The following is an 11,570-nucleotide window of genomic DNA, read 5'->3' on the forward strand; positions in this document are numbered from 1 at the left end:
TCTAGCAGGTCCTCATCAAGGCCAATCTGGAGTACAAGGAGCGCTGCGCCAGCGACTCCAAGCATATCACACATCTCCAGGGCAGAGGGAACCTGCCGCCAGGCTTCCTTGCAACCTTACCAGGGGCCCCCCTGGGCCTCCTCAAACCAGATTTTCCAGCTAAGCTGATCCCAAGAGATCTCTATGAACAAGCTCCACTCAAGTAGCTTCAGGTCTCTCATCCCCGCCACCCTAGGCGCTCAGGATCCTGTACACACAGATAACACGCACGCGACCCCAGACCACTACCCCTACACAGGGCTGAACTGCTGGACATCCGGTATGCTCAGCAGCCACCTCTCCAGTAGAACCAGAGGCTTGATAGTGCTGGTCCCGCATTCTGCTTCAGCCCAGAGACTGTTCATCTGCCAAGCGAAGCCCACTCCTCTACCTGTACCCTGCCACCAGAGCCACCAGGGCTCTGCCCACTGCACCTTAGCGTCGTGGACGCCCCAACCATTGAACACCCTCTCTGCGTCGGGTGCTTACTCCCAGCACAGCTTAAGGCAGTGGCAGCCAAGAAAGTGGCAGCTTTCTCCAACCAGTCGCCCAACAAAGCCTAGGCACTGAGATCCAAACCAAACTGCCATGAAGGGGACACACAAGAGGAGGCAAGGCGATTCCACTTCTCGGGGGCGCGACCTGGGCAAGCTGGGCCACCTTGGATGCTCCAAGGCAGACAGACGTCCAGGGAGGCTCAACACCCTGCATTCGCCATCACCCCCAGTCCGAGTTCCTTCCTCACCGGGTCCCTGTTTGTCCTCCAACCGGTTCCCACCTCCAGTGTTGCTCCAGCCTTAGTGGAGAAAAGGCGCCCCCTTGGCTGATTTTTGCTCCTACCAAAGGACAACATTTGGGTGACTAGGGAGGGAAAATGTTCGGGGTGGGATTCGTTCTTGTCACCCGGCGTATGCGACTGCCTGTGCGCGGGTTTTCCTCTTCCCTATATCTCCCTCTGTCACCACATCGCCGTGTAGCAGGTAGAACCTCGAACCCGTGCCAAACCCCAGCGCCCACCAGCCAGGAGGCTCCCTTCCCGCCCCACATCACGATCAGATGAGTGTGCGCGTGAAGGCGAGTGTGCGAAGGCGAATGTGTGAGTGCAAGGGTGAATGTACGTGAACCCTGCACCCCCTCTCTTGCCCGCCCAGCGGATGCTGCCGCCTGCGCCCGAGAAAGGCGACCACTGTTATGAAGAGTGCAAAGAATAAATTACCTTTCGTAATCACCGGTCCCTGAGATGGTCCCATCAGTTGCTCAACAACCTGCAACCCGGTGCAGCTCTCCACAATCCATCCATTGAGCCCCGGGGCAAAAAAAGAAAAAGAAGAAGAAAAAAAAAAAAAAAAAAAAAAAAGAATCTGGACCGGCCCCAGTTTAGACACCCCAGCCACACCAAGCAAAGAATGATAATCAAAACGCAGAGACGGCAGGAAGGTGGGGACCTCACTCAAAGAAACAACAAAAAGTGTCTCTTCCCTTTCTTCTACACAGCCATGGAGAAAGGGGAAGCCAGGAAAGCCAAATGCTAGTCTTCCTTTACGTTTCCTCGCTTCACACGCCCCAGGGGGGCAAAAGCCAAGCAAAGAGAAGGAGGGTTCAAATGTCTCTCCCAGGGCACAGTTGCACAACTTCGGAGTCAGGCTGTGTCTCTGGCTGCAGCCGGCGGACCCAAGCGGGAGCTATTAACATGCGGCAGTCATAGCTAGGGCTGCTTTTCCCTTCTCTTGCAGCCGCCGCCGCCGCCGCCGCCGCAAGAAAAGCCGCTGCTGAGGAGACCAAAAATCTTCCACCATCCCCCCCAGCCGATCTTTATATCCAGTTCTCCCACCCCACCCCCCTTCTCTTTCTTTTTCTTCTTCTTCCTCGTCCTCCCCTTTCCGCCTCCGAGAGGGAGGGAGGGGATAGGTAGGGGCAGCGGCGAGGACCAGTAGTGGCTTCTCCGCCCAGCCCTCCTCGTCGTCCTCCTCCTGCTGCCCCCGAGGTGCTCCGGCTGTAGAGGGTCCGCTCTGCCGCCCACAAGCCGCTCGGAGAGCCCAGGAACCAGCCGCGGAAACTCCTTCCCTGGTGCACTGTGTGGACGCGCGGGCAGAGCGGGCGCCGGGCCGCGGAGGGCTGCGTGTCTGCCGGGGCTGGCAAGCCCCGAGCTCCGGTGGCGGCCGATCAGCTCGCCGGTCGTGCCGGGTAACTGCGGGCATGCGGGAGCATCATCGCGGGGCCCCGGCTCCGAGCCGCCGCCGTCACCGCCAACCGCCTCGGCCGCGGGCTTCGGTTCTTTTTCTCTTCTGGACTCCCCCGGAGCCACTGAGGCTCGGGGCGCCCTCCACACACGCACACGCTGTCCCCCAGCGCGCACGCGGACACACACACACACACACACACACACACACACACACACGAGCGAGCTCCTGCCACAGCACACCGTGCAAGCCCGCGCGCGCACACCCGGAGGAAGAGGTCCGAGGCCAACAAAATAAATAAATAAAAGAGAGAGAAGAAAGGCGGGGGGCGAGTCACAGGCGGTGGCGGCGGCAGCAGCTGCGGGAGCGGAGGCTGCGCTCAGTCCGCGAGATGCCAGCGGCGGCGGTGGCGGTGGCGGTGGCGGCGCCCTCCCGGCCCGGCCGTACCATCTGCCTCTTCGCTCCTGGGAACTGGAGGGAGCGCTGCTGGCCGAGCAGGCGGAGAGGCGACGCACCCGCAGACGGGCACAGTGCGCGCTAGTGGCCAAAGCAGCCGAGGCCGGAGTGAGGCACCGGCGGGGCGACGGGCGCGAGAGCTCCCTGGACCGGGGAGGGGGGCTCCAGCCGGAGAAAGGGGTGGCCAGCAAAACCCGGATCTGGAGTCCGCTAGGGCTCCGCGGGCGCGGGCTCCACCTAGCCGCTCCGCAGACGTTTGGAGGTGGAAACCGCGGGGAGGCTAAGGGAGGCTTTCCTTGTAGGTTTTGTCAGACAAAGGGTACCTCTCTCCAGGCTGGGAGCACGTCTCTCTCTCTCTCCTTTCATCCTCCCTCCCTCTCTCTCTCTCTCTCTCTCTCTCTCTCTCTCTCTCTCTCTCTCTCTCTGTCTCCCTACTCTTACCTCTTCCCTCTCCCTCCCTCCTGCTCTCTCTTCTTCCTCCCCTACTCAGCTTTAGGTGACTAAGGTACCAATCTGGGAGTTCTGCCATGGTCCTTATTACAGGTGCAAATTACTCCACGTGTTCTTTATGCGGGTGCCTACTTCTAAAACATTTCTTGCATTTGGTCCATTTGGTCAAACTTGACTGGGTGTAAAAGTTCGTGGCAATAATGAAAGCATACTTCTCCGAAAATGGAGCATGGGAATTAAATGGTTTTTATTTCATGATATCAATAAATATTACTATAAAGGATGTAGAAAAATGTCTTGATTCTACCTCTATGTTTTGTGCTGTGGTAAAGTTTGCTCAAGTGACGTGCATCAATTATTGAACCGCTTTGAGATGTTTTGGTTAATGAAATGGTTAAGGGTATAGATGTTTCTTTCTTTCTTTCTTTTTCTGCAATAAAACTTCATCCCTTCAAATGACTAAAGAGGTATTTTCTATATCAGCATACTCTAGAAATTAAGAATTATTCTATGAAGCCAACAAGTACATCGTGTCCCTACTGGTCTCCCAAGTTGCATGAGGTTGTATAATTTCATAATGATCTAATGTTCTATTGGGATCCATAACTTCTTAAATTTGTAACTTCAACCCCAGCACATCTGTAGAACCTAAAGGTCATCATAAATAGCTAATAATTTCCATCACAAATGATTATCAAAATTGCATTCATACTTCAAACTCAAGTGCTAGGCCATATTCCCCAAGATGCCTTTTCTCATCTATCCCAATGTTGAAGAAAATAAGTTCTTGGTAACATATGACATATGACATTCACACCACATCCATTATCTTCTCGGTGAAGATTGGGATTCTAAGTATCCACCAAAGTCCTTTATTTTAAAGGCTGGTCCCCAGCGGTTTGCTACAAGGATGGTAGAACCTTGAGGGTGTGACTTTGTAGAGGATATAGGGACCCCCCCAACCCCAACTTCTACTTCCTAGTCACTGTTAGGTGAACAGCTTTGCCATACAATTACAGGAATCATTCTGTACCACAGATACCAAAAATATAGAACTAATTAAACACTGACTGGGGCCTCAAACTGTAAGCCAAAATAAACATTCCCTCCCATGAGGTTGCTTTTCTTGGTATGCTATCACAGGAACAAAAGTGTGACTAGCTCCCACAGCACTTTGGTAGTACCTCTACCACAGTGCCTGTTCCATCCTGCATATCTTAAACAAATAGCTTCACAAATAATAGACTAGCAAATTGTGACAAGAGACCCCTAGATGTAAAGGAAACAAAAATGGTAACAACTCCGTTCTTATTTACCTTTTGCTTGATGGGTATATGTAGAAAAGTAATAGAAGAATAATATTTTTAAATGCATTAGATATACAGTAAATCAAATATATTAAATATTATTAATGAGGATAGGAGGAATATAAATAAAAATAAACCGAGAAGTCTGAAAGAATTGTGTTTACCAAAATGTGAAACATCTCACCTTAAAACTAGGACTAGTACCTTAAACAAATAATTGAAAATTGTTCATCCAAGACTTATTTTTGACCAAAAATAAGCAAAAATTTCAAAGATCATAATGATGATGGAGAAAGGAGAAAATGTGCAAAAAAGCAACCAATGGTTTTAAAAAGTAATGAAAAGATGACAAATGGTCATTTATATAGTTTAACTGTGTGTCAGCCTTGTAGTGTTTCACATCAGCTATCCATATTGTAAGCCCAAACATTACATTCCCAAGTCACTTTTGATATGATGAGCATAGTCTTTCATGTTTGATTAAGGTGTAAACGTCCCACTCAGAACTAGTAAATCTATGATCTTGCCAATATTTTCTCAGATGATTCTGCTTTGAAAGGAAAGGAAGTTCTGTATCTGTTTTACCCCCTACACAATTGTATTGAACTCCTCCTTGTTGGAGAAAGACAAAAGCAGATGAGTTAGGAGCACAGACACTTTATACTAAGTAGCTTCAGGCACACTGGAGTGGAGCATTTGAGAAGAACTTTCATCTGTGACACTAGAAGGAATTGGCTCTATTGCCATTCATCTAAGGAAAATGAGTGTTTACCAAATGCAGAGAAACTCAAAATGTTAAAAATCTAATTAAATAAGAACAGAAAAAATTTAAAATCTTAACAATGATTAAACTCTGCAAAGGATTCTTTTCAAATCAATAAGCAACATAAAGTTCCAAGCACCATGAAATTTTATTTAAAACATTGAAAAATTGGTGTACAGAATAGATACAAAGAGCCAGTAAACATTAGGAAATAGTTCCTGCCAAAGGAAATGCAGCATACAAAATTGTATACCATGAGAAAGTTGTTGTGTGTTGAACTTTTCTTGGGGAGAGACCAAGTGAGTAGACATATTTCTACTGACATCAGGAAGTAAGAAGTGCACCAATGTCCAATTTGGTGACCCTACCAGTATTCATTTGGGGTTTCCAACACAAGTATAGGTGATCAGTTACTTAGAAAATAGCAGTGGGGTTTGGTGTGGGTTATATGGGAGGATGGGAGGGTGAGGGAACTGGGATTGACATGTAAAGCAACCTTGTTTCAAAATTTAAATAAAAAAAGAAAAGAAAAGAGCAGTGATAAAATCAAAAGCTATTGTTTCACTGGAAAGGCCACCTGGATTGGAACCACAGAATCCTCTAAGCAACCTGCTACCTCTCCAAATCCATGACTTCCCTCCCTTCCTTTTTCACTCTTTCTCTTTCTTTCTTCAGTTTGTCTGTTCAGTCTCCAACTCCCCCCCCCCTCCCAGCTGTTTTTACTGTTGGCAGAGGCCCTCAAATATCTGAGAATCATCCAAATTTTTGTTCTGGGATATGTGACCTTTTGTTGACCACTTGTTTACCACATGAGTTTTCAACCTCAGTTGAAACATCTCCTTCCTCCTTTAGGGGCAAATGTTTCAATTCCCAGGGAAAGATGCACTTTGGAGGAAAATGAGGTACAATGGGATTTAGCATGTTTCGGTTTGCTCAAAAAAACCTTGCAATAGCAGCACTGTCTCATACTCTTTCTTCCCAATTATAGTTCCAGAAACTATGCCTACAAAATAGACAGAAAGACAAGAAAGCAAGAAGGGAAGAGAATATCTTGCCTCCAAAACCTTTTCCTGTTCATTCCATTCTCAGAAAGGAGATGTAGAGTATTCCAGGCAATCCTGTGTCCACCTGAAAAACTTGGGTTCTCTTTTCATTCCTGGCTCTTTCTCAGACCATAAATTAACATCATTCACACCCCTTGGCCAGACTTTTCATATTGTAGTCTCTCAGTAGACAAGTGACTAGATAACACAGGCTGAAGAGGATCCCTCCTTCATATAAAATGACCTTTCTTCTTCAAAAGCATGTAAGCACTTACAGGGTTTCAAATTACTGAGATTTCCCCATCAGGGGCAGTCCTCTAATACCCAATCAAGTACCAGAAGACAGCTACATTTTTAAATGCTGCAAGGCCTAAATACACTGACAAATCAAGGTAATCAGGGTGAAATCACATCTGCAGAACTGCCAGGGAAGCACAACACTTAGACTGCTAGTAAGAAGTGAATGATTAGAATTTTAAGGATTTGGGGTGCACTAGAGTGAAGACTTAGATATAGATCACACTGCATGGCCTATCAGAACATACTTTACTGTCCTGTGGGATAAATAATCTATTCCAAAAAGGCATCCAGGGACAGTAGAGACTTTTTATTTATTTAACTTCAAACAAAAGTTTATTACACAGAAGTTGTCACATCATTGGAGACTTCTTCACTTTGTGCATAGTTATTCTTACTTTCCACAGGAACCCTGCATTGGAATTACTCATCTGGTGACAATCCTGACCAAAACAGAATAGCAGAAAGGCCTCCATGATTTAAGTTGTGGGCAGAACACGGCATGCGGCTCTTGCACCCAATATCAGGAATGTACAAATTCAAAAATACAAAATAAATTATATGTAGGCATGGACAATGACACCAGTAAAGCATTGTATATTATCGACTGACACTAGCAACTGCTGGCTCTTATGATCAGCCAGCCTTTTATTCAGGCATTTATTTGAGGTGACTTCTTGGAAGTTATTGGTGAGGAACCTGTCTTAAGCTGTCACAGTTGATTGGTAAGGCCAACCTTTATTCTCAGCATTATAACATGCCACATCTCAGACCTGTTCCAATTCTTCCCATTGTTCCCACTCCAGAGTCCTCTTCTCTAGGAATTTCACTGTAGTTAGCATAGAGGCCATCCTTGCAGCATCCAGTAAAGCACTTCCTAAAGCTCTTACTGGATCAATGATTCCCCTCCCCTTCACGCCATGTTCACAAAATCCCCCAGCACAGCGCCATCTCTAACAATGTGAGACTTTGTAGAGTTTTCTCAATAATTAAAATTTCTTCAACACATACAGTCTTTGCAATAGTCACTGTAGCAATTTTGAGTGCTCCTTGAACAACCTGTATACCACTTTTCTGATCTTTATTAGCAGGCATTAATGAATTCAAGGCTGGATTGCACCAAATCACAATGAAACCCCTTCCTAGAGCAACAGCTTCTTCAACAGCTGCACTTGGAGTGTTGGGTGGCATCTCTAACTCTTTTCATTCACTTCAACATTGCTAGTTCCTTCAGCCTTGAGCACAGATACTTCATCTGAAGATTTAGCCACATGCTCATTTAACTTTCCCTTTTCATACTCACTGGTTATAGTGTTTAACCACTCAGTGATTTTTTTTAAAATATGTTTTTCTTTTTCAGTTTTTTGAGACAAGGTTTCTCTGTATTGCTTTGGAGCCTGTCCTGGGATACCATCTGTAGACCAGGCTGGCCTTGAACTCACAGAGATCTTTCTGACTTTGCCTCCCAAGAACTAGGATTAAAGTTGTGTGCCACAACTGCCAGTCTTTGAATATGTTTTTCTTTTTGAGCTTTGTCACCTTTTCCTTTCAGAAAACATGGTGCCATCTTTAGTGACATTGGCCTCTCCAACCTTTCCTAAGTCAATGCTCCTCTTCACATACTGTATCACTGGTAGCAAGCAGTATTATCTTTAAGCTCAGTCTGGCCCTAAGCCCTGGAGCTTTGACAGCTACAACCTGAAGACCCACTTTAGCTTGCTGAAAAACACTGTACTTAGATATTCTCCATCAGTTCCTTCCGTGATTATTGAAATGGCTTCTGGTGAGAGCAGGCAATTTTGAAAGCAGGTACAATGGACTCAGCCCTAGGAATGTCTTTTCACTCAACGGAATATAGGCATCTCTTGGAATACATAATTTTGACTTTTGGTGTGTTAATAAACTATGTGGAGACATATCTTCTATAAATGTCATGCCTTCAATAATTTCTGATTTATCACTCTGTTTTTCTATCCTTCACTGCGATGGGGATCTTTTATCAAACCCTTTTCATTGCATCAGGAATGATGTTTCCAGCTAGGCAGTGGTGGCACTTGCTTTTAATCCCAGCACTCTAGAGGCAGAGACAAGCAAATCTCTGTGAGTTTGCGGCCAGCCTGTTATAGGACAGCCAGAGCTGTTACACAGAGAAACCCTGTCTCAAAAGCAAAACAAACAAAAAGTATCCAGTATGTGTGTCCCCACTGGCAGAAATTGTAGTATCCTGAGCAGTTGCTCCAGGAGTTCTCACAGATTTTTACTGTGTTTTAAATTCAGCAATGTCAGTATCAACAGCAAGCACCACATCTCTCCCGATGTCCTCTGGGTTTGCACTTTGAGGGCTTTCTCAAAGTCCTCCTTGAAAATAGAACGTGCCAAAACAGTAGCAATCATGGGGCTGTGGTTCCTCCTCATTTATGTTATTGACAATGCTTTAAACAAGTGTAGCCCCGATTTGGGGGGGAGGGCCAGGGAGAGGAGGGGCACAGGATTTCTCTGAGTATCCTGGTTCTCCTGGAACTCCTTCTGTAGACCAGATTGGACTTGAACTCAATAGAGATCCCCCTGCCCTTACCATCCTGAGTGCTGGGATTAAAGGTGTACATTACCACTGCTGGGCTGTAGCTCTAATATTTTAATATTTATCCTTTAAATCAATTAACTTTGCAATTGTTACCCCATCCTTTGTTGCTTGGGGACTTCCTCAATTCGGTTCAATAGTCACTGTTCTTCTATTTGGCCTCATTTAACAGCTACACCATCAGCTAACATTAAGGCTAAGGCATCAGAACTAAATTCTACATTTTTTGGTATAAGCCAAATATAAATGAGATTAGGACACTGGACTCATCTGGTGAAAGACTGTGGGTAGACAGAGCATTTCTACTGGTGGTGATTGGGACCACAAGCATTGTGAGAAGGAACTTTTTAGATGGAATGAAATTATAAAATCTCACTCAGATTAGATTGCCCTACTCATTTTATATCTTCTATTCCTTCCTTTTTTTTTTTTCAAGTAATTCACTCTTTTTTATAATTCAAAAGATGGCCAGTGCATTGAGCAGTTTTAGAGACTTGGAAACTTAGCTATAGATGTAGATATACATGCTTGGGTATCCAATTGTGATTCAAGGTGTCACAATTTAGCAAATTTTGCCCTGAACACATGGCAATCTTTCAGCCTCAGTGTCCCAAATGCTAGGATTACAGGCACATGCACGTGACACCACAGGTGGCTTTTCAAATCTAAATATTTTCAAACAGCTTCTCTTCATTAAGTGGTCATTTTTTCCCCATATAATGTGTTTCCAATGGGTTAGTGCCCCTTCCAATGGGTTAACGTCCCTTGTAAGGAGTATGGGTTTTTCCGCCTGTCGCCGGTCTTGTCCCGCCGCCGAACCAGCCCCAAATAACATACAGAGAGTCTGTATTTGATATTATACTGTTGGCCCTTTTGTAAGCTTTTGTTAAATTTTAAGTGTAAGTTCTTATTAGCCACGTAGCTGATAATAACTGCCATGGCCTTAAAAGAAAGGATAGAATATTTGCTTCTTTGACAAACACTCATTTTTCTGTCCTCTTATTTTGCTCTCCCTCCCTTACAACTGTAATAGACACCAACATTTGACAACAACACCGATTACTTCTGCTTCTCTGAGATGATCCCTACACCTGATTTGGAGAATAACTATATGAAATAATTTTGTGCAAACTCTTTGATCCTGTTCATTGGCCATGGATGATTGCTCTAGTTCTGATCAAGTAAGTCCCTTTTAGCTAACCGGATTCTTATTACACAAATCTTTGTATTATGCCAGGCAGTGTCTCCTTACTGTACCAATATAAAGAAGTTCAGGAGCGATTTTTCAATTATTTATTTTTAATTTCATTTTATCTTCCAACTACAGTTCTCACTTCCACCCCTACTCTAGTCCTCCTCATGCCCCACCCCACCCCTAATCCACTCCTCTCAACAGGTAAGGGCTCCCATGAGGAGTCAACCATGTCTGGCACATTAAGTTGAGGCAGGACCATTTCCTTCCCCCATGCATTAAGCTGAGCATGTCTTCCCACCATAGGGAATGGACTCCAACAAGCTAGCTCATGCACCAGGGTGCTATTTTTAGTGGACTAAAATTTTACGTTCAAAATTCATATGATTTATCCCAACCCCCTACTGGACGATATTGTGAGACTTTAAAAGACAACTGGGTAATGAAAGTGGATCCCTCAAAAATGGGTTTATTTAAAAGAAAAAAAAAGGAATGGGATTATTACTAGTAAAAACTGGACTTCAAGAGAATACACAAAAATCTTGGTGTTAGCAAAGATAAAAAGGATCCTTAGGTGGAAGACATGATTAAGCAGCTAAGGGTGTTTACTGTTCTTGCAAAGGCCTGGAGTCCAGTTCTTAGTACACAAAACCAGGCAGTTAATAACTACTTGTAGCTCTTATTCTGAGGGATCCAGTGCCTCTGTGGCTACCTCCACTAATATGCATATGTGCGCACACACACAAAATCTATCTATCTGTCTGTCTGTCTATCTATCTATCATCTACCTATATCTATCTATCCACCATCTGTCTATGAAATAAAGATTTCATTAGACCCAAGAAAACTAATAAATGGGTGTTTATTGGAGAACACTTATACAGATAATAATAAATAACTGTAGAAGTACTTCTCTGCCTTTCCTATCAGATCTGCTGGCCCAAGGGAAAGAGCTTCACACTTCCCTCTTTCCACTTCTATCTGCCTGAAACCACGCCCAAAGGAGTGTGGTCAACCATTACAGGTTTACCGGCAAGATGCAGCTACATGTCTATATATCATCTATCTATCTATCTATTTATCTATCTGTCTATCTACTATCCATCTATCATCTATCTATCTATAGCTCTCTTACATAATTTAAAATAAGAATATATTTTTAAAAATAAAAGAAAATGACCCCATTTAGAAGTAGCATGCTGATACTGTGATTTCTTATATCCAGCACCTAGAAATGTATGGAAACAAATGTCTGTAACACA

At 44.8% G+C, this 11,570-nt stretch overlaps 2 protein-coding genes across 29 annotated transcripts in view; both read right to left on the bottom strand.

Moving 5' to 3' along the window:
- The window catches only part of Adgrl3 (adhesion G protein-coupled receptor L3), a 734,924-nt gene extending 733,555 nt beyond the window's left edge, over positions 1 to 1,369 (bottom strand). For 15 of the 28 annotated variants that reach the window (XM_051198490.1, XM_051198495.1, XM_051198493.1 and 12 more), the window contains exon 1: positions 1,256 to 1,368. The gene's annotated coding sequence lies outside the window, so the exon portion shown is untranslated. Of the gene's footprint in view, positions 1 to 1,255 lie in introns of all 28 variants that reach the window. The other 13 variants (XM_051198505.1, XM_051198478.1, XM_051198481.1 and 10 more) reach the window with 2 other exon arrangements.
- A 375-nt stretch (positions 1,370 to 1,744) lies between these two features.
- On the bottom strand, positions 1,745 to 8,950 carry LOC127232472 (60 kDa heat shock protein, mitochondrial). Its single transcript, XM_051198604.1, is given in 15 exon segments — positions 1,745 to 2,343; positions 2,557 to 2,955; positions 7,309 to 7,365; positions 7,368 to 7,446; positions 7,449 to 7,495; positions 7,498 to 7,719; positions 7,722 to 7,857; positions 8,031 to 8,090; positions 8,092 to 8,140; positions 8,142 to 8,265; positions 8,268 to 8,306; positions 8,309 to 8,371; positions 8,374 to 8,498; positions 8,500 to 8,572; positions 8,797 to 8,950. Coding segments are annotated over 15 exon segments (2,226 nt in total).
- Positions 8,951 to 11,570: the final 2,620 nt, after the last annotated feature.

The sequence above is a fragment of the Phodopus roborovskii genome, unplaced genomic scaffold (assembly GCF_943737965.1).
Source record: "Phodopus roborovskii unplaced genomic scaffold, PHOROB, whole genome shotgun sequence".
Taxonomy (NCBI): Eukaryota; Metazoa; Chordata; class Mammalia; order Rodentia; family Cricetidae; genus Phodopus; species Phodopus roborovskii.